This window comes from Ciconia boyciana, chromosome 1, assembly GCF_034638445.1.
Source record: "Ciconia boyciana chromosome 1, ASM3463844v1, whole genome shotgun sequence".
Lineage (NCBI taxonomy): Eukaryota > Metazoa > Chordata > Aves > Ciconiiformes > Ciconiidae > Ciconia > Ciconia boyciana.
This window is the reverse complement of record NC_132934.1, coordinates 120,387,372-120,409,034: the sequence shown is the minus strand read 5'-3', so window position 1 is coordinate 120,409,034 and position 21,663 is coordinate 120,387,372. Positions and strand designations below refer to the sequence as shown.

Sequence of the window (21,663 nt, the reverse complement as noted above, 5' to 3'; positions counted from 1 at the left end):
CGAGCGAGACAGGAACAGAAACAGGGCTTTTTTTCTTCCCCTAGGAGCTAATATACACCTGGCATGATGAAGGTGGGTATCAGAGTTGGACAATTTCAGGAAGACTTTTCCTCCTTCTTATGTAAGACCATGTAAGAACATTTTGACACTGCCAAGACTGTGCGGGTGAAAGGGGAGGGTTTGTGAGACTAACCATATTTTATGCCCCCGTAACCACAGAAAGATCTGTTCAAACATACTATCTTGCCTGGTGCTTTCTCCTCTGCCACTCCCCTCCCTGTAAAACTAAAGAATATGTTTTCCACTTACAGCTCCAATCCATTCTGTGAGAAATGGAGCAAGGTGTTTGTTGTATAGGAGTGGTGTTGCACTATGTCATTACAAAACCTCTCATACACAGCTGCTTGACACATTTGCAGACGTGTTCCAGCATTCTGTTCTCATTTGAAAAACATTAGAGTAGACTGCCAGCCAGAATGACAAGTAACCTAATCCAGCCAGGGGATGCACTGCAGTTTTACGCTGGGCTTCTCTTAAGAGCCAAGGAAAAAGGTATTTGATGGCACTCACATGCCAGCAGAAATTCAGAAAGACAGGAAAAGTGCTTGGATATAATTTAAGGAGAAATTTCAGTTCCCACTGAGAACTGGCTCTCTTCATCGCCATTTTGAAATTTTAAATGGGCCTGAGTTTCCCAGTGCCTGAGACTTGCATGAGGCTGTGTAAAAGGGTGCTTTTCCAGCCTAACAATGAGTAGTTCAGTCATTGTTAAAAAGGGTAATGGGGAAAGGCTTACAGAGAGGTGCTTCATCTGGAAAAACATTGCAGCTAGATGGAAAAAACCCCAAACACATTTGTTTTGGTCTTTAGTGAAAGAGATGATACATTTGCGACAGATATTCCACTGGGACCGTCTGATCTCCAAACCACAAAGAAACCCAACAAGTGTAAGTGCTTGATCCAGCAGTAGGCCTGCCTCTTTGGCAAGAGAGTCATCTGACACTGAAACATCAAAATAAACCCGTCCTTAAATGCTGAACTGTCAGAGCAGCAGGAGAAATAAAGCAGCTGGATCCCTATCTCCAGACGCAGGATCCATTTCTGCTTAGTCTCTACTCGCTCTAGAACCTGGCCAGTAACTTAAACACCCCACTGAGGAAGACACCAGCACACAAAAGAATGGCCCCTTTTTGCGGGATCCATCTACCTTTCAACCACAAGTACTTTACTGATGTTAGCTAACTGCAGGATATTATACTAGGAAATTGAAGGAACTCAGATGGTTTCTTCCAAGAACCTTTAGCACTGCAGTTTGAGATCTGCCCATGTGACTGTAATATCAGACCATGATGCAGGCAGGAAAGATAACAACGGTCTTCCTTTCTGCATTGCCCAGGGGTTTCTGCGTGGCCTGGATACAACACTGTCAGATCTGGCTTGCTGCAACAGCAGTCAATGCTGGTACATGACAACAAACATTAACAACTAGATTTACGAGCACTGCAGATGCTGGCCATTGATAGCAGCAAATTTTTCCACACAGAGAGGACTCAGATGTCTAGTCCTAAATTATTCTCCATAACTAGAGTCTGGTTCCAAATGAGCATTAAAAAAAAAAGCTTATGGTAACAAGTGGCAAAAGGAAACTGTTAAATAAAGACAACTGTTGTTGTTCAAGATTCAGAGCAAAGATCCCTGGAGTTTTATCTAGGTTTCATATCACCATGATGTCAAAGAAAATGCATCCGGAAGACAAGCAGGACCACTCTGCAATCAGTCTTCCCACCCTGAGGCACACTAGGAGGGCCTGTGGGTTTATGTTTCATGCGCTTAGCACAAGTAAACCCCTCATATCACAACGGGAAAAAGGAAAAATTACCTGTTGATCTTCTGATGGTGACTGAGCAGACTGAGCCTCTTCTTGAGCCTCTTCATCTGCCTTGTCCTCCGTGTGAGCCTCAGTTTTGTCTGTGGCATTAGACTTTTCAGTCTCCTGGCAGCAAAGGAGAAGTCATTGTTAGCCTCAGGGAACGTAACCAACAATTCATTTCTATGAAACTCTTGACTTTACAGTTTTGGGAGGTGTTTTTCTAATTTTGCTTCAGCACTCAAATTAAAATATACCCTTTTGGACATTTTCCTGTGAAAGGAACACTTGTTAGCACGTTGACCTGTTGGTAAAGGCATGGGGTTTGTGTAGGGAAAACATGAATTCAAGCACTTCTTCCTCTTCAGAGCATAGTAGATTCTCTAACTTTGCTATGGAAAGTTTGATGGAAACCAGTGCTCACCCTGATGGCACACTCTAGCTTCAGAAAGCCTTTTTCACCAGCATGCATTCCAATTAAATTTCATCAAGAAGCTACAGAAAAACAGAAGTAATAAAGAATTTCATATATAGTCTCTTAACTTTCTTGTTTAAAATCATTAGGAAGCTGTTCCTCAATTCACACACAAATCTATCAGATCTATTCCAGCACCATGAACAAGCACCTCCTAGAAGGCTCTTTATTTTAAGTCCTGTTGTGCTTTCAGCTAGGTAGCTGTGAAAGGTCACACTGGATCACACGCTATGTCAGATAAAAGGAGACCTATATGGCCTTGAGTGGAACAACAGAAATAGGATGAAATGCAATAGCATGAAGTGCAAAGTCACTTTATTTGGGACAGATAGTTCTGGGACAGAGATTAGAAACAGATGTTTCTACTGCACTTTGGGAGCTTGTTAGTTGACGATCATCAAAGAAGAAAAAGATGGATGTATTTAAATAATCACAGAATAACTGAGCCACAAATGTGATGCAACAATGAAAAAGGTAATAAATGTGATCCTCAGATGTATGAGGTATAGCTGGTGGAGCTGAAAGTGAATATTAATGTAATTGTGTAAGGCCAAGGCAAAACCTCCTCTGGATCGCTCTGTACCGATCCAGTCACTTAGGCTCAAGAAAGAGAAATTCAGACTGGAAGAGGTGCAGAAGGGTGCTACAGGAATATTTGAGGGAGTGGAGAGCCTGTCTTATGAAAGGGTGACAATAAAAGCTTCATTACTTTAATCTATTGAAGGTAATGCTGTGAGGCTCTCTAATGGCTCTCTAAAAATAGATCAGAGTAAACATCAGGGAGGAATACGATGAGGAAGAGCACTAAGGCAGATGCAAAATGAGTACAAACAGGCTGTAAATAAAAATTCTAATCACCAGCCGTCTGAAATTCTGGAAGAGCTTTCTAGTAGAGAAGTGGAGGCAAAGGACCTAATTCATTAAAAGGGAATTTGACCACTTCTGAGAAGTGTTATCTAGCGTGGTTGCCTCCAGCAACAAAGAATAGGGCTCAGGGGAGGTCCTGTCCTGTGTCATCCTAGGTCTTACACACTTTGGGCAGAGCAGCACATCCCTGATCAGAAGACAAGCTCCTTTCTCATCCCTGTGACCAAGCCCTTACAACTCATCCACCTGGTCCATTTGGGTTTTTCTGCTTTTCCATAATTTCATTTCTCTCTACAGTTAAACAAAAGCCCCCAGTTATGGTCCCCTGTCCTTTAAGCTTCACAAGTCCTCCTCCAGTGACCTCATCACATATGATTTCTTCAGCCAGTGTATTTAGCCTGCAGAAGCGTGACACTAGCATAGCTATCGGGCTTTTAGCCCCAGAGCAGACTTGGGTGAGTGCTGACTTAGGGATGTTTATCCCATGATGTGATATGCAACATAAGACATGCCCTCCTGCTGAGATGCTCTGCTGGATGGGGACAAAAATGACAGAATGGAAGTCAGGAATGTTTGGAAGCAGATATCATGACAGAGTGAAGATGGACAAAATACTTCTGCAGTTTTATCTTTTTCCTGAAACTTCACTGTCTGTAAGATTTGGTGCCCTTTTGGCAATTTTCTCCTGAATCACGGAAAATATGTTCTATATGTAAGGAGCTTGTAATGAAAAGAGAGTAGGCATATAGGCTCATAAGTTCCCCTTCCTCTCCACAGAGAAAAACAACAGCAAAGACACGTATAAGCAGCAAGCATCGCCCTCCCTGCGGTCCTTCCCAGCACTACACTGCCCCTGTCTTCCTGGCAGCAAAAGCCTTTCCAGGGTTGCATGGTGAACTGGAGCAGGAGGCTGATCAAGATTAAAGCTTTAAAAAGAAAAACATTTTTATCTCACATGATTTGCACACTCCGTTACACAGCTGCATGAATGTTTTTGCCAGCATGTGTGGGATGCTTGAGGAGAGGAATGAGCAGCTGGGAGGAAGCAGAAGGATCCAGAGGAAGGAGAAAAGACTACTTCTTTTTCTGACAATATTGTCTCATTTCAAGTACACATAAAACTGTAGGCTCACTGCACTCTGATGCTGGTGGCATGGTTATTAAAAACAGATCTACAGAGACATTTGTTCGGCTTAATTTATCTTTCACTTTTCCCCAAGCTAACAAAATATTTTAAGATTAAAATATGTAGTAACACAGACATATATTGAAATTCTCTTGTGCAACATTGTGTTAATACATTGTTTTCTTCAGCAAATGATAACTTCCTTACAGATACTTTCTTTGTAGCAGTGCTTGAAATGAAAAGGATAGTGTTAATGAAAACTAAATTGGTTAGATATTTATTTTCAGCATGTATATTAACATTTCATTTTAAAATCTATGTACTCAATATTTTTTTTGGCAGATACATAAAATACATAAAGACTGAAGGTGGCATTCTAATTAAAATTAACCTATTGGGTAAAACTATCTCAGATGAATCATATACTTACTCAGAGCATAAGGCAAAAAAAAGTTGTAGCTGAAAGAACTAAACTCTAGCAGCAGTGTGTTATCAGCCAGAACACACATGCACACATACAGAGTTCTTGTTAATTATATGGAGAACTGTGATGTTTGGAATATCATCATTATACTAGCTTTCCATAGAAACACAAAATTTAATTTTTAACTAATTTAAAATGACATACCATTTATAAAGATTGGCTGACAGGTCATTTTCTCTTTAAATAAAATGAACATACTGTAAATTTGTAATTCCAAGCAGTTTTAGTAGAAGTCTTCTTCAACTAAAAGACTAAAGCTCAAGTATCTACAGATATTGGGATATCAAGATTATGGATATTAAGACCAAGAATACTAAGATTAAGGACTTAAGTATATACAAGATTTGAAAACAGACCCTCAGCTCAAGTAAATCAGCTTCCCTGAGTTCACAGAGCAATTGCAAACCTAAACAATCTTGCTACAAGCTACCGACTCTCTGGACTTCTGGGAAATGGAAGCAGTATTCCACAGCAGTCAAAAAAGTTCTCAAAAACCTGATTGTCCCTGAAAATAAACAGCAATTAATTGCCTGCATTCAAACCTTGCTAAGATACTCAGAAGGTGTAGTAAATACAGCATACTGTTTGTCATCTTAGTTTAAGTAAGTAATAGGCATCTCATTGACAAAACAATTCACCTGTGCCATTTTAGAAAACAAGTGGTGCAGCTGGAGCTTTTAATGGGCTGTCCACGCATTACCAATATTTCAGAGCATTTTCAAGGACATTGAGAACAGTCTCAAACTAAGCATAAAGGTGATGAGGGCTTTAAAAAGAAATGTACCCAACTTTGGGGGCAGCTGAGACTGACACACCTGACCCTAGACGTACAAACTACATTGAATATAGCTCAAATGTACACATATACTATTGGCATATCACTGTTCACGTCACTAATCCAAGATTAAATGGGATCATTCAGAAATTTCACTAACTTGAGTGATCTTTGGGTCAGGCATAAAGCACAGCTATTCTCTAAATCCCAGCCTGCCATGAAACATGTTTAGAAGTTAGAACAAGTATTCTAGACCAGGTATTCCTTCAAGTGAGAAGGCATTTCATATTAATAGACTAAAGAATTTATTAGCACAAACACGATGCCTGCTTCTTCTCTTAGGCACATAATGCTAACATTTGTGCATTAACAGGATGCTACTCATCCCTGTTAAATGATGCTTTAGAAAACATGGTAACCAGTGTGATGGGGAGGCAACCGGAGAGAGAGGATGATGTGACCTAATTGACCCTTTCTGAAGTACCAAAAATATGTATTGATTTCCTGTAACGTCACTGAGTTTTAAGGCCACATAGCACCCTTTAAGAATAAAAATGTTCTTGTTATATAGGAAAAAAAGTGTGAAGATCCTTGCCTGACTCCCACAGTGATCTAAGCAAATAGTTAGCATTTAGAGCTTTGGCCTTTCCACCAAGATCTGCAGAAGTTTCCATATGCCATCCAGGCATCTAAATACTTGATTATACTGGATCTGGGAACACAGCGATGGACACAGCAACTGGCCAGTTGTACAGTGGTACCTGACCAGATCCCTTAGCAGAGGTCCAAACATGGCTGTCTGCAGGGAGGGGCAGGCGCCTGCTTGGGGCGCTGCCCCCCAGCCTGTTTTCCAGCCAGCCTGGTTAACTTTGTTGTTGATTTGCTATTTCCTACTGAAACAATTACAGCTTTTTTTGTAAGTAAGAGGATACTTAAATAAATAAGTGTGTAAAGACTACTTTGCATGTGTGCTGCAGATCTGAGAAAGATCTCCTTTATATCTGTGTGTATTCAGAGCTTCTTTACATGTGTCTTAGAGTCAATCTGCACCTTGGTGACAACTCTGATGTGTCCTAGACATATCAGACTCACCGTGTAAGTGTAGATCAGCTTGCACATTAGGCTCTGGCACCATCAGAGCTCCAATACCTAGCAGTAACAGTTCAACATAAATGCTGGACAAGTAGGTCTGGTGACAAGTTGCAGCCACCTAACCCAGAGTGAAGTCAGGGCTACAAAAATGAGAATCTGCAGAACAGAAATATGTATTTTGCACTCATCAGGCTGATGTGACAATTAATTTAACTACAAGTATTTTGTTGGGAAGCTATAATTTGTTGAGGGAGTAGCAAAAAGTTCTTCTGCTTGCTCTAGAAAATAGACTCAAAACAGTCCTGGGTCAGGATCCTAGTGCACTATGCTGTGAAACAGCATTATGGTCATTAAAGAGCTTCTCTACTGCTGGTACAATATGCGACAAAAGATGGATGGAAAAGGAAAGAGAATCTTCTGAGGCAAGAGTATAAAACATGTATCAGCTTCATATTAATCTTTGTAATGTCTCAGTGAGGGAAAAACCCCTAGAAAGCAAATGCTTACTAACTGTTTTGTGGTGTTTCCATGCTTTATAGTTTGCTTCTTTTATAAATTATCACCATATTCCAGAAAAAAATTCAATTATTTAAGAAGATATTAGTAGGAAACCCTGTCATATGTGTCATCATCACCATCTCTTCCACACCGGACGACTTATTCCAGACTCATGCTGCTGGAAATCAATGGCACAAGCCATCCATTGTATTTCATGCTAAGGTTGAATTGACAGCCCAATGAAAGGAAAGCAGAAGCAGTGCAGCAAGGTTATTTGTACCACAAAACACAGTCAGACTGTCATGCAGTGAAGATGCTGAGAAACACCTCTGCAATAAATGCTAAAACACTTGTATATGTCTCTCTCAAATTCAGAAACAGATTCTAAAAGGGAGACGATGTAAATATACTTCCACTCTTTATATGGATTTTTTAAAAACACTCTCACTTATTTACACTTGCTGGACTGAAACAATCACCACCACCACCAATGCAGCAGTTAATCAGTGTAAACTGTATTTGCTTTCTACCAATAGCACTAACGCTTATCTGCCCAGCAGAATTGTACCAAACATATTATTTTCAACATTTGCAAAGCTGTCACGAAATAGAAACTGTAATAGCCTCTTCTGACAGCTGGGAATGAAGGAATTCTAAAAAATTGCTGCTTTGCTTCATAGACACGCTATCTAACAGAACCTTGCATGAAGGAGCAGATAATATATGAAGTGGGAAGATGAAAAAGTGCAATTTTCTTTATCTCATTGATTCTCCCCGTATCTTTTATAATGATTATAATATGTAACACCTGCAGTCCTTTAAGCCTTTCATGGCTTTGTGGATGTTAATTAAATGAATTCTCACAAGACCCTTGTGAGGTAGGCAAGTAATTTCTATTTCCCTTGGTGGGAAATGACACAGTTAAAGCAGAAAGTTTAAATCACTTGCTCCTTATCACACAGGGACTCAGTGTCAAAGACATTTATAGCAACTGTGGCTCTCCCCTGGTTATCTCTTCATCTGTAGCTCTCAAAGCACTTAGTGAAGGCTCCTTTTTCTTTCTGCTTTTGGAGAAGAGGAAAAACAGAGACATTTACAACAGTGTTTCACTCGAAGTTGCTACACAGCTGGCAGGAGAGTTGGACCAGAAGGCAGATCTCGTGCTCCAGGGCAGTTCTTCAGCCAGGTCACCACAATGCAGCAGAGTTCTCTGCTCTCACTCTGGCTCATCACTCTCTTGATTCATTTCTTTTATTTAATCATCCACGTTAAAGTTGGCAACATTTTATTATCATCTAACATGATCTCAGGATAAAAGAGAGCTGTAATGCTCTCAGTTATAAAACTTCTAATTAGAAGAAGATTGTGTTAAAGATAAAACACATTGCTTTCTGTAAAAAGAAGAAAAAGAAAAAAGAAAAAAAAAACAAAGAATCATCTTTTTCTTTTGCCAGAAATATATTAGAACACTGTCAAAATACAGTGGATGGAGAACAATGGGTAGACTTGCCAAAGGGACTTTGTGACGTCCTGGGTGAGACTTTAAGTTATCTCCTCAAGGCGGAGGGAGCAAATCCCATAGTGCCATTCTGCCTGTACACACAGAGGATGGAAGGGGTCCGTACCCCAGCCCCTCTGTTGGTGGCCCTGTTTTCTCAAGGTTTCAAGCAGCCAGGGGGAACTGAATGTTTCTTGAAATTAACACAACCTATAAATTGCATTAGGAAATTCTGCATCATTTAAAAGTCAAACATGAAAAAATACTGCTTTGTGTCAACAACAACGACAAAAATAATCAGCTGGAGCCATGGTAGCAAGCCTGCAGTGAAAGAAGGGAGAGAGAAGTATTTTCTAGTATTTACTGAACCAGCCACCTTTTTTTCCCCTTAAGAACACCTTGCTGCACCAGCATCTAATGTAATGCTTGTCACTGCCCCTTATTTGACATGCTGAGCCACTGCCTATCTTCATCTTCTATTAAAATCAAATAAATGGCCCCCATTTATCCCTGGAAGGACAGCAGTGCATACCTTTGTACCTGGAGGAGGAGCAAGACCCAGGAATGAATAAATAATATTTTCTTCTTTAGCAGAGAAAAAGGATTCAAAATCCTAAAAAAGGAACAAACAACAGAGAATTTGAGAACAAAAATCAAACAAAAAGTACAAGAGGAAGAGACTAGCTCAGGCAAATCTTTCTTATATTGATGAGAATGACTATGCATTTGTACAAGTGCCTGCATTATCTAAGCCCCAGGAAGAAAATGCAGATAGAGCTTCACACTGGCTGGCAAAATGAACAAATGGGCAAATATCTCCAGAGACTTACACTTTAATTATATCACATCTATGTCAGAATAAAATTAAACATCTCATTTTAATGTGCCTCAGCTGTACACACCAAAGTAAAGTTATTCCCATTCAAATGTTAAAATAAAACTTGCTGTGAGTAGGAACACAAAATAGGCCCTCAAAGCCCTGGACAGCTTTATGGCAAATAAAAGGCAACAGTCAATGTAATTAGCACAAGTGAAATGATAATGAGGAAACTGTTTATTTTAAAGAAAGGCACTCTGGTTAGAAAATGAAGTTACTTTTCAGACAAACTTAGCAAAAGACTGTGTTGTTGCCTCTGGAATATATGTACCAGCCAGAATGTCTTGTCCACATGTGAAGTGAAGTTATAAATCATTATGTTAAATGCCCGTTCTCTCTTCAGTGCTAATATAACTGAAAAGACACGAGGGATGGCTCCTACCCTACCACCTAGAACTTGCATGGTCTTTACTGTATTCACCTGTACAACTTTCCTGCCAATTAAGAAGCTCTGCTATCACTAGTTTGTTACTGGGAAGCTCATGACTCACATCTTACACAGGTAAAAACCAACATGTATTTAAGATCTCAGCAGAAACTCTGGTCATAAGTGACTGGCCCACAGTCACACAGCAGCTCTGTGTAGGACAGGGGACTGAACGCATGTCTGCCGAGTCCTAAACTACTGCCTTGAACATATTATCATCCTCCCTCTCATCCCAAATAACTCCAAAAATAGAGGCCTGTAAATAATAAGGTGCTGACTCATCCTTGAGACTTGTTTGTAAAGCTGGGTTAGGACCTGAGTTGTTTTATTGGGCTGTTTTAATATTTCCAGAGAATAAATTATTGGCCAAGGGTAATCCTAGGGAAAGGCTGGAGTGCATGGTTTAGAAGTCATTTTAATGTCAACAAAACTGGAATCTATGACATTTCAGTTCAGTTTGGAAGAGGCAACATAGCTTAACAGACAGGATAAATGACAGCCCATTTTGCTGATTTATCTAAGGGACAGATTGGTTTTCACACAGACCTAGCTACAGGCAGTGGGAACTGCCCAGTCTGGGAGAAGCCCCAGAGCACATTTTGCCCTGACCAGGCAGAATACCTGCTGCTGCTCCCGGCCACCCATTTCTCAAACCATCTCTTTGCTGTTTTCACGTTGCTGTGGGGTTCTCCTTCTTATCTAACCCAGGTCTGCCCTAAGTATTTACAAAAGCCAGTGTCTGAAGTCTAACCCATAAACTTAGGAGCAATACAGCGAACAAAAACACGGGGGTTTTCTGCAATTCAAAGGGCTGGAATTTGACGTGGGCCTTTGACAGGCCATACAAACACAGGAAACTTGTGTCCTCCTGCATAGCACATACTCATAAAACAGCCTAAGCAAACTATGGCACAACATGTCAATAACTGGGAGACAAAGAGAAGACTATAACAAGGAAGGGCCATGAAGTGGACTTTATATTTTATACGTCTTGTTAGTTCTTCCCCAGAGGAAAAGCAGCAGACAGCAAGTGTACTAAAAATCTCCAGAGACACATAGCCTTGTAGGTAACCAGACCTGAGGGCACAAGCAAGACGTGTGAATGACCAGATGAACGCCTTAACAGAAGAGGATACAATCTTCTATCACATTAGGTACTCCTTGGCAACTGGTAGTGTACAATGACATCCCACAGTAAATGTGGTATCTCGCAGTAAATGGAAGGTCACTTACCTTGCTTACACTGAGGAGTAAGCTATTAGGTATTTAGCATGGGCTAAAAGCATGACTACAGTGATCACGGAATAGTTTTTGTATTGTATATTTGCACTCTTACTTTCCTAATGGTGACTTGTTCACATCTCCATTCGCTGAATGACCAAAGATAACTGTTCCCAAGGCAGGCAGAAAGAAAAACGAGCAGTAACAATTTATTTCAGGTAACCAATAATATTGTATCTGTATGAGAAGACATAAATGGTCTAGGCGGAGGGTAGTGGTGTCATTTGTCTTTGGAACTAGTCTTTGAAAAATACAGTGAAACGCATTTAAAAAAAAAAAAAATCCATGAGTTTTTCTTTATGATATGAGTGCATGTGCACATATACACTCTACACTACCATCCTTTGTATGACCACTGTGGAAACGCCAGACAGCAAAACAGCAAACTCCAATTGGACATCAGCAGAAAGTTCTTCCTCACATGAGTGGTATGGCACCAGGTCAGAGCACACAGAGAGGGCATGGAAACACTATCCTTGGAGACTTTTGAAACTCAGATGGCCAAAGCCCCAAGCAACATAAGCTAACTTTAAAGCTATCCCTGCTTTGAGCAGCAGGCTGAACTACAGACCTCCAGAGGTCCCTATGATTTCTGTATATTTGACTTTAGCAGTTATATGAAGCATCAAATAAAAGTCTTACCTAATAATTCAGAGATTCTTTAGTAAAAAATACGTGCATGGGTATTTTATTCTATGGATTTCAGTTTACAGAGAAAAGCATAGATTTCAGCTTACAGAGAAAACCAGACATTTACATTCCATTTCTTTCCTAGTTTTCTAGGGTTTTTTGTTAAGCAAAAGCAAAGACAAGAGCAACAGAGTGCTCAATATATTTAGAAAGTGACACAGATGCAGACGTCTGTCTAGACATGAGCAAAAAAGCAGCTTAAGAAAAAGATCAAATAAGAACATAATTGCCAACACTGATGGATTAGGATGGATACTTGAAATTGGTGCTATAGCCAGGCATACAAAATGAATCCACTTCTAATCTGTTTCTTCAAGTGGCGGTACCAAAAATCTGAAAGAAAAATAAGATTCAAGCTATTTATAAGACAGCCTTAAGCTTCTCTGACCTCACGGAAAAGCTGCTCACAGTTGGTGTATTTTCATAAATGCATCCATAAGAAACCTCCATTTTACAGTACAAGTTAGGAAGTGAAGCAGCTCTTCAGGGTCAGCCAGAAGATGCAGGTACTTTTATGTATCAATCAGGAAAAAAGCAGATTAGCAACAGGACTGCATTTACTTGCTCATTATGTCAGCCTATTCCAGCATGAAAAGGAAGCCTCCTCACCTGTCCCCAGTATCCCCTCTTTCCTTACCCCCACCCCAAAAATTTCACTGAACTGGGGACGAGGGGATTGGAGAAGATATCAAAGGACCATTTCTGCAAGGCAGGATCCACTATACTATTCCTGATAGGTGTTTCTCCAATCCATTGGTGATGACCTTTAATGAGATAATGAGACAATCTCCTGAACACTACGTATTTTTTTCTGATGTCTGACTTAAACTTCCTTTGCTGCATTTTTTGCTCATTACATCTTGTCACCCCTCCAGTGGATGTGGAGCAGAACATATTTTACAAAATCCTAGAACCACAGGATTTTGGTTCAGGTGGGAAGAGACCTCAGGAGACCATCTAGTCCAACCTCCTGCTCAAAGCAGGGTCAATACTGAATTCAGACCAATAATGAATTCCTCTTTGCTGCAGCCCTTAAAATATTTGAAGGTTGCCATGTCTCTCTCCAAATCCCTCTTTCTCAGGGTGAGGAAGGAAATCTTTTATCTTGAATTTTCATCTCCCCAAGGCCAGTGCTCCCAGGCCAGCATGCTGCTAATGTGTATACACATGCATACGTGTGAATGGGAACCAAACATACAGGACAATCGATAGGAAGGGAAGTGAGGGAAAACAGTGATCTCAGAAAGGAGAATGAGCAGAAATGAAATGTAACAAGTTTGACTTAAAGACAAAGGACTACCTGGGAATGAGGAAAGAAAAAATTAGTAGGAAGGAGAAAGGGAAAAAGAAAATGTCTTACAAAAAAAGAGGTGTAAAGGGCTTGATTTGTTTAACATAGAAAAATGAAGATTAAAAGAGGATATGATTCCCATTTACAAACACATTGCACTAGAGCTGTTGAAGCTAAAGGGTGATTTTGGTATACCAGGAAAGGGGTATAAACTGGCTGCATATACCCAGGCTACAAATTCAAAGGCAAAGGTTTCTAGATGCCATGAGACTGAGGCCCTTGAAAGCTGTATTAACAAGAGCAACATATTTTAAAGAGACTTTCATGAATTCAGGATACTGGACCATGAGTACATGACTCAGACAGACCTCTGCCACTCTCAGCCCTATTTTTAATGAAATGGCTGAGGACAAAGGAAATGGGACACAGAGGAAGAGTTAAGATATATCATGTAAAGCTTAAACAGCATAAAACAGTTCTGGATTTCAGAACAATAGCTCTGTTGGACCTGCACAGGTTATGCAGGGAAGTAGAATGCACATCCTCAGCTTTATATTGTAGACATGTTGCAGAAGACATCATGTCACTTGGAGGAATTTTACACCAGTCTGCCAGCCCCTGGCCATGTTCTCAACCAGCCCACATAATCTCACTTCACACTCACTGTGCAGCTCCCTTAAGGCACCTTCCCCTGAGGAGAAGGATAAGGCTCATGTACTGATATGGATCTCCTTACCTTATTTATTTGGAAATAATGATGCTATCAATTAATCTTTGCTATGCACTCACTGGGATCATTAGCTATGAGCTTTGAGAGCCAGGTACATTAGAATTTTGGAGACTTTTAGGCTAATTGTAAATTTGATTTAGTTTTTAAATCAGTACTGCAACTGCTTTCTGGACTCCTTTCCACATGGAGGTGTCTTTGCAAAGGACTCTTTCTTAGCTTGATTTTATTTCAAGATGTAGATTATTTGGCTTCCTGAAATAGCTTCAGACATGGAGTAAAAACTGTATATTTATCATTTACTGGCAAGGCTGACCAGCTTCAACACTTTGTAAGGCAATTACTCTTTAATTCACTATATAACCTCTCCAGGAAATATCAGAAATATTTATTACAACGTTGGCTGCCACAAAATCCAGAGTAAGATATATCAAATTACACTTTTTATTGGTGCAGAATGGATGTTGAAATGCACATGAACTCTAACCTACCAAATTCTCTTTTAAGATTCCTATGAGAAAATGAGGAAACAATTGCACTCCATTACTCATACTAGGAACTCTTGCTCTGAGAGCACTGAAGATAATTCTGAAAACTTAGTGGCATGTAAATCCCTTCTCTCTCAAAACAACCTTTGCAGTAGTTCACACTGGATTTGTGGAGTAACTTAAAACTAGGCTCACTATGTGATCTGCGTTTCAGAGTACTTTGCAAGTTCATTTCAGCGATCATATCAGAGTACTTTCCAGACTATGTATTTCCATCCAGACTATGAGAAAAAAAACTGTCTCAGATCTCTCTTTTGATTCACGATCCTAATATTCATGCTGGTACCATATTATCTATCACCGATTTGAACAAACTCTCTCAAGAGAAATAATCTGTTACAAGCTTATATGAAAATATAAAAGCATCTGATAAGCGTTACAATTTCTGTTATGTTGAATTATGCTGTTATGTCAAAATATTTATTGAATAAGCAATATAATTTCAATATTTCAAACCATATACTAGAACTATTCCAGTCAATTATCATTCCTATTTATTTTTATAATGTAACGAAAAGAAAGATTCCTGTTCACGGCCCCTGGTGCCTCAGACATCTACTTGACTTCCTAGCAGCCCAGATGAGTCTGTGTCAAACAAACAAAATATCAACACTCACCATGCAAAATTAACTGAAAGTTCAAGAAGCAAAGTGCAATACAGCTAAAGATAGCAGATCAGCCTTGCTATGAAGCCCGCTAGTCTTGAGTAGCTCAGTATTGTCAAACCACATAATTGAGCATTTACTACTCCAAGTGCAGCTGAGCTGTCTTCATAGTCTACATTTGGTTATCATCCTGAGCTATTGTGTGAAGAAGCCATTGTATCACCTAGACAGTACTGCCTTTGGTCTTCAGGAGCTGAAGTGAGAGTGCAGGCAGAGAGCCAACAGCAGGACAACTTGTGAGTGAGCTACACAGCAGGAGGTAGGAGAATATGAGAGGAAAACACAGAGCTCCTCACAGGCAGCAAACTCCACACCTTGCAGTGAGCTCTGGGTCCTGCATAGGCTCTGGATCTGCAGGGGATAATCCATACAGCCTGTTAAGCAGAGTTTCTCTAGTCAGTTTTCCCTCCGTGCGTATTTTTCTCTTAAAGAGGAATAATCTGATGTTTCATTGCCTTTCTATGCCTAAAAAATGCTTTCTAAGAATTGTTCTTCCAAAGTGAATCTCAAATTGTTTTAAGGAGTTTGTTTGAGGACACTTCCTACTAATGGAAAAGAGTCACTTTCTGTGAAAGAAGACTCTCTGAAGGTATTTAAATTTCCAAACAGGGTCTTACCCCACAATACCGCTCCTCGTTGAAGATCTGTGGAGGGAGGGGAATTCCATTTTGAGGCTTTTTTTCACCTGGGACATTCTCTCTCATCCATTTCCTGTTGTCTTCATCACCTGCTATGTCCATTTGCTGAAAGTCAATTTTGTTGGCCTCTAAAAAGCCCACTACTTCTTGCTGTTTCTTTTTGATCTGGTTAGAAAAGAGGAAAAACAAAATTATTTCTTTAAAATGAAAATTCTTTTCTAGAAGCAATTGCTATTACAAGCAGAACTAATGCAAGTACGTCAGGTTGGATCCATTACTCCAGTAGCCCTCAAACTTTTTGAAGCTGAGATTCAATGCTGCTTCTCAGCACCCAGACTGCTGCCATAATCTCCCCCCACGCACCCCCAGCTTCTTTCTTTCCTCCCTGGAAACAGTGATACCTCCATCTAAGAAACGAGGCTCAGCAGGAAGCCTCCTACTCTGTTCCCAGATCTGTGAGTGTGGTGTACAGATACCTAAGCTAATCCTGCCTAAAGTCTGCACAGGTCTGAGAATGTACATATTGTCCCCAACACGTAACAGTCTTCCTTTTCCTACTCATTACGTACAACATTTAGCTTTCCATGAGCGATATGTTTCTCTCTGTCCCTGTTCTTTAATGGTAGGCATAATTAATTATGAATGAAAGCTTGATGAAGATCCAGTACAGCTTAACTCCTGTGCTTGAATATTTCCCACATTACAGAATGATGTTCCAGTTGGACCAAGAACATATTACATACAAATAAAGTATGCTATACACAGTTTCTGTGCTGGTAATGGCACAGAATTCAGAAAATTCAGTCATGGCCCTTATTTCCTTTGATGCTAGTAGTGTATACACTTAGGATGCAGGCATCAACCTTAAAACTTCTCCCTTTACTTTGAAGAAGTAATACTGACTATACTTCTCTACTAAAGGAACGCTACTCCTAAGCAACATTTAAAGACCTTCCCCATTTTGTATATGTCTAACTTTTCTAAGAGCTGTGAGGCCAAACTTTAGCCCTACAAGTACTGCAGCGTTTGAAGCAAGCACTGTTTGGACTGATCTGTACAAATTCTCTCACGCTGCTCTTCGGTCACAGACAACTAAATTACTGTCTAGCACAATCATGTTCCAGACGTGACTCTCTTCTCCTCCCAGTTATGCTACTCCATGCAGCAAGTTAGTGTCCTAAATATACAGTAGCTAGAATGATGTATCAAGGTAATTTTTACATACGAGCTATCATATGATTTGAAACCATGTCTCCCACAAGTCAGACATCTGAACAACTGAATTTAAAGTGACACGAAGCTAGTGTAAATCAGTCTGAGACAGACAATGAGATAAGAAATAATTCATGGATTATGTATTTCTATAATCTCATAAACCTGTAAAGCTGAAGTAGAGTGATAGCCTATTATATTGGAAGAATGAATTTTCATGATAAAGGATAAAATTTCTTTTTCTTGTTTAAAGAAGGAAGTATCTATCTATACATCTATGCTTGCTTATAAAAAATAACAAACATAAAATGCTGTACATTTTAATGACAACAACAGAGGTTTATGGTGAGCTAGAAAAAGTACATCACTTTGAATGGAAACAGTAATCCCAAGTTTTCAAAAGCCACGCAGTTGTCAGATCTCAAAGGTGCTTATTTATGTTCTTATTTTCAGTTTTTAAACAGAGGTCATTTTCTTAATGGCTATTTAGCTGCACAGTTATTTGCAGAACACATTCAGGCAGCAGAAAGGATTGCTTGAGGGACACTTCACTGGAGGACGTGGCAGGATAATATTTGTATAAATGGTTAATAAAATCTGCATGAGCCAGTACTAAGAGTTTCACCGCATGCTCTGAAAGTCAGTGTACTCAAGTGCTGTCAGCTGCAATTTCAGCGTCAGCTTGTCTCTTTGGACACAGGCACTGAAGTAGATATGGCTCCTGGAATAGCTAGTGCCCCAGACGGATAGTGCCTCTGAGGAGATAATGGAAACTGAGCTATAGATTCTGTGCTCCCTTGCTTATGGCTGTAGCTATATCTTTTAGAATTAAACCTGGATAAACAATTTTTCTTCAGCTTGAGGTTCATAATACACAGGGGGCTCAGACACCACCAGGACTGAAAACAAAAATTAGGAGAGGGTTGTGTGAAAAATGAATGCTGAGGAAAAAGAAAAAATTACATGCAATTATACCTGCATAAGGAAAAGGCAAGATGTTTCTCATTATGATAACAACAATAAACTGTGCAGAAGATATACTATGTCTTAAGGCTTGCAATTACTACGGTTTAGGCAGAGCAAAAGACTTGGGACAGGCTAAGTATGAAACCATAAAGCAAGCATAAATTTGCTGGCACGAGGTAGCTGCACAACCAAAAGAATCTCTCCAGAAAACAGTGCTCAGAGAGGGAAATCTTCCAGGATGTAACAACACAGAGGACATGCAAAGGTTTTCCCAGAATGGATGAGATTGCAGGAGCTTGTTTGTGCCCTTCGCTTGTGTCTGATGGCATGGGAAGAATTCAGATTACTTGGGCATAGATTCCCTGGAAAGTGGTGGTGAGCAGGATATTATTTCATCAATGTCATGTTCCCTTTCAACAAAGCTTAAGTTCCACCATCCCTAACTGCTAGTCCCTTAAAATAAGAAAAAACTGGTTTATATAAATATTATCTAGCCAGAGTGTAAGAGCTACAGGTAATATTAGTTTCACCTGATGCATAATTAAATATTATCATCTATATCCTCACAATCCAGAGCATTCATGTTGACCAGCTGCCTATGGCAGAAGCAAACGGTACATAGTCATCAACTTACAGCAAGAGGAACATTAATGTTGGTAGGTAGAGTTGCTGCAGCTTCTGGTTCTAACACAGCATGGACAACCCGTTCCTGATAATTATTCCTATTTATCACACTCTAACCCCTGATTTGACTTGAAATTGACTTGAAATTTGAGCTCAGGTTTATATATGGCTAGATTCAAATCACGGATGACAAACCCCTACCCTATATTTTAGAGGACATCATTCAAATAGTCTACATTTTCCTCAGTCTTTCTGAGACCTACAGATCTGAAGGTGGGCAAGTTCATAAAATGTCACCAAAAAAGCTGGGAATAAAAGGATTTTAGAGGTGCCCTAACCATGAGCAGCAGTAAGCAAGACTTTGGAAGACTTCCTCTGTGTAAGACATGAACCCCCTTTCTCCTGTGATTCACGGTACCTTAGAACCTTGCAGGATGTTACCCATTTCTAATCACCTCAGTGGCTAGTAACAAAATTATTTTATTTTTTTACTGCTTGCTTCAAGCCAAGCATTTAGTACTTTTTAGCACTATAAATAAGTGTCTCCACTTCTGCTTGTCTTAATGAATAGTTCAATATCAGTTAAGTTTGGAGCAGAAAGATAATAAAGCTGAAGTTATTTAAAATAAATTTCTGAATCACTGAGGGGAAAAATACAGACTGCAGATTTGCTCAAGAGCCACAGTGAATTGTATCATTCAAGCATCTGATCCAGAGCACCAGAACATTACTGGGGTCACTGCATTCACTTTTAAAGAGTATTTATTAACATGATAACCAGTTGCAATTAGTAGTGTGACTGTGTAGTACATGGAATAGAAACGTTTTTCATTCTTTACCAATGATCCTCTGCTGATTTACACCAGAGGAGGCTGTGCCCATCTTATTTTGAAATTCAAAATGAACAACATGCATTTGATGGAGATCGGCCACGTTGAAGAAAGCACCACTGCTACTAGGAGAATTTAGACTTCCAATTTAAGCTGATAGGGATTAAATCCATTCTTCTCAGGAAAAGCTGTACAAGGCTGATACAAAATTTGTTTTTAATAGGATTTTAGTGATATATTGGGGTTTGTGCTGGCTCCTTGCATGAGTGAGTTTTATTTTCTATATACCAAAACTGGTTAAAGGTTCATTGAAAGGATACCTTCCATCCATTTTAATCAGTAAATGTGGAAAACTACTCCAGCTGAACATTGTGTTTACTTGGCATTGCAATTATGTATCAGTAATCTGAACACATGCTGCCTTCTGAGATTGCTACAGCTATACATACACCCAACACACCAGAAAGGAGGAAATGCAGAGACATACTGCCGTGTAAAGATGCCATACCCTTCCTTCCAGTATATGCCTGGTATCTCACTGACAGCTTTTGTGGGCTGCTAACATACAGTTGAGATTGGCATTAATAAGCTTAAAACCTATTACAGTTCACTGGCATTAAGTATCTTTCTTAGCAGTAATAAAACACAGTAGCAATGCTTAACAGCTCAAAATGGCTGGATAAAGCATGCATGTTGCTCAGTGTTCAGTGTGGCATACACATCCCTTCACTGCAGCCCAAGAGGAGAGGAGTTAGTTATAGCTGCTAGCTGGGAGGAGGTACAAAGAATGTGTATAGCAGAAGAAAGATCTTGGTTCAGCTAGTGCTAAATATATGATACACTTAGTTTTAATTGCGTAAGTGATCTCTGAATGTCAGTGTTTAATCAAAGCACTCATGCAACTGCCTTGCTGAACTACAGCCCCAATCCTATAGCTGGAGCGGCAACAGTTCGTGCCTGGGACACATAAGATGATGATGGCCCCAACACGCACATACTGAATATCTGCATGGGGATTTCAGTCACAGTCACAACTTTCCCCAGAAAATGGATGAGTGGCAAAGGAGGTAGGGACAACTCTTTGGTCAACCAAAGGGGACCAAAACAGGAGACCCAACAGGAGTGAAAGACTGCTAATGCACAGCATATGGCAATTTATAAAGCTACTTGAGCAGTAACTGCTAGGTTACAAATTACCAAACCTGCAGTTTCCAACCCCCTCTTCTTTTTTTCCCTTGCATCTGAGGTTTCTTATAAAAAAAGGAATGCTAAAATGTCAATAGTAAATTTAGAGTGTCAGGCTTAGTGATAGGCTGGCAAGACAAGCTGATGAGAGAACTGCAAACGTCCTCAGCCATATTCCAATTTGAATTTTAGTGAATGACCCCTGGTTCATTTTCTAGAGATGATGGCCCCATGAACAGGGGGTGTTCTTTGGAGCTTTTCAACTCTGGAAGCTTCTTAAAGACACGGAACTGGTGTCAGAGAGACAGAGATGTAGTTACAGCTATGTGCAAGCACCAGCCAGTTTGTTTAGCCATGTCACTGGGAGTGAGTGACTGCCAAAGGAAAACTGCAATCTGAGCTCATCTGGGAACTGGATATAAAAGGAAACAGTCCTTTCCCGGTTCCCACCTCCCACGGACTTCCAATCTCCCTACTATTCACATGCCCTTCCCTTCAGCTGATACACTATGCTGACAGCTACCGCAGTAGATCTCAATACTAAAAATCATCAGTATAGCGTTTCAAGAGACACACACACCATAAACAAAAACCCCAAGGAAAGACAAAAAAAACCCCACCAAAAATCTAGGGAAAGGGAGGGGCGTGGGGAAGAATTTTTTTCTGCATAAATTTATTCAGCTTACTTTGGCTCCACGCTCTTTCTTAGACAGAGTTCCCCTTTTGTGGGAGCAGCATCCTAAAGTCTCTTTTAAAAACAAATACATTCATTTCTACTGTAAACAATCTACCTTATCTTTTGTGCAAATACAATATCCACTTTTTCCTTCTTCAGTGAATATATATTGCATATACTTTTTCAAACAGAAGTAAATCTATTAAATGACAGATAATTTAGATGTAAATGTTATACCTGTAGTAAAACCTTGCATGCAAGCAAGCCTGCATTAACAGGAATTCTCTACATCTTGAGTAGCTTTCAAGAATAAGGTGTGCAATGCAGACTAGAAGAAACCCAGT

The 21,663-nt window shown here is 39.9% G+C and overlaps 2 protein-coding genes across 2 annotated transcripts in view; one reads left to right on the top strand and one right to left on the bottom strand.

Annotated features, from left to right (window-relative positions):
- LCA5L (lebercilin LCA5 like) overlaps positions 1–21,663 on the top strand; it is a 49,272-nt gene that overhangs the window by 6,448 nt on the left and 21,161 nt on the right. The gene's annotated exons all lie outside the window — the stretch shown is intronic.
- The window catches only part of SH3BGR (SH3 domain binding glutamate rich protein), a 28,672-nt gene that overhangs the window by 6,595 nt on the left and 414 nt on the right, over positions 1–21,663 (bottom strand). The window contains exons 2-4 of the mRNA XM_072846771.1: positions 15,806–15,991; positions 9,215–9,295; positions 1,880–1,993 (exon numbers count right to left, since the gene is read on the bottom strand). Coding sequence (XP_072702872.1) covers positions 1,880–1,993; positions 9,215–9,295; positions 15,806–15,991 — 381 coding nt within the window. The remainder of the gene's footprint in view (positions 1–1,879; positions 1,994–9,214; positions 9,296–15,805; positions 15,992–21,663) is intronic.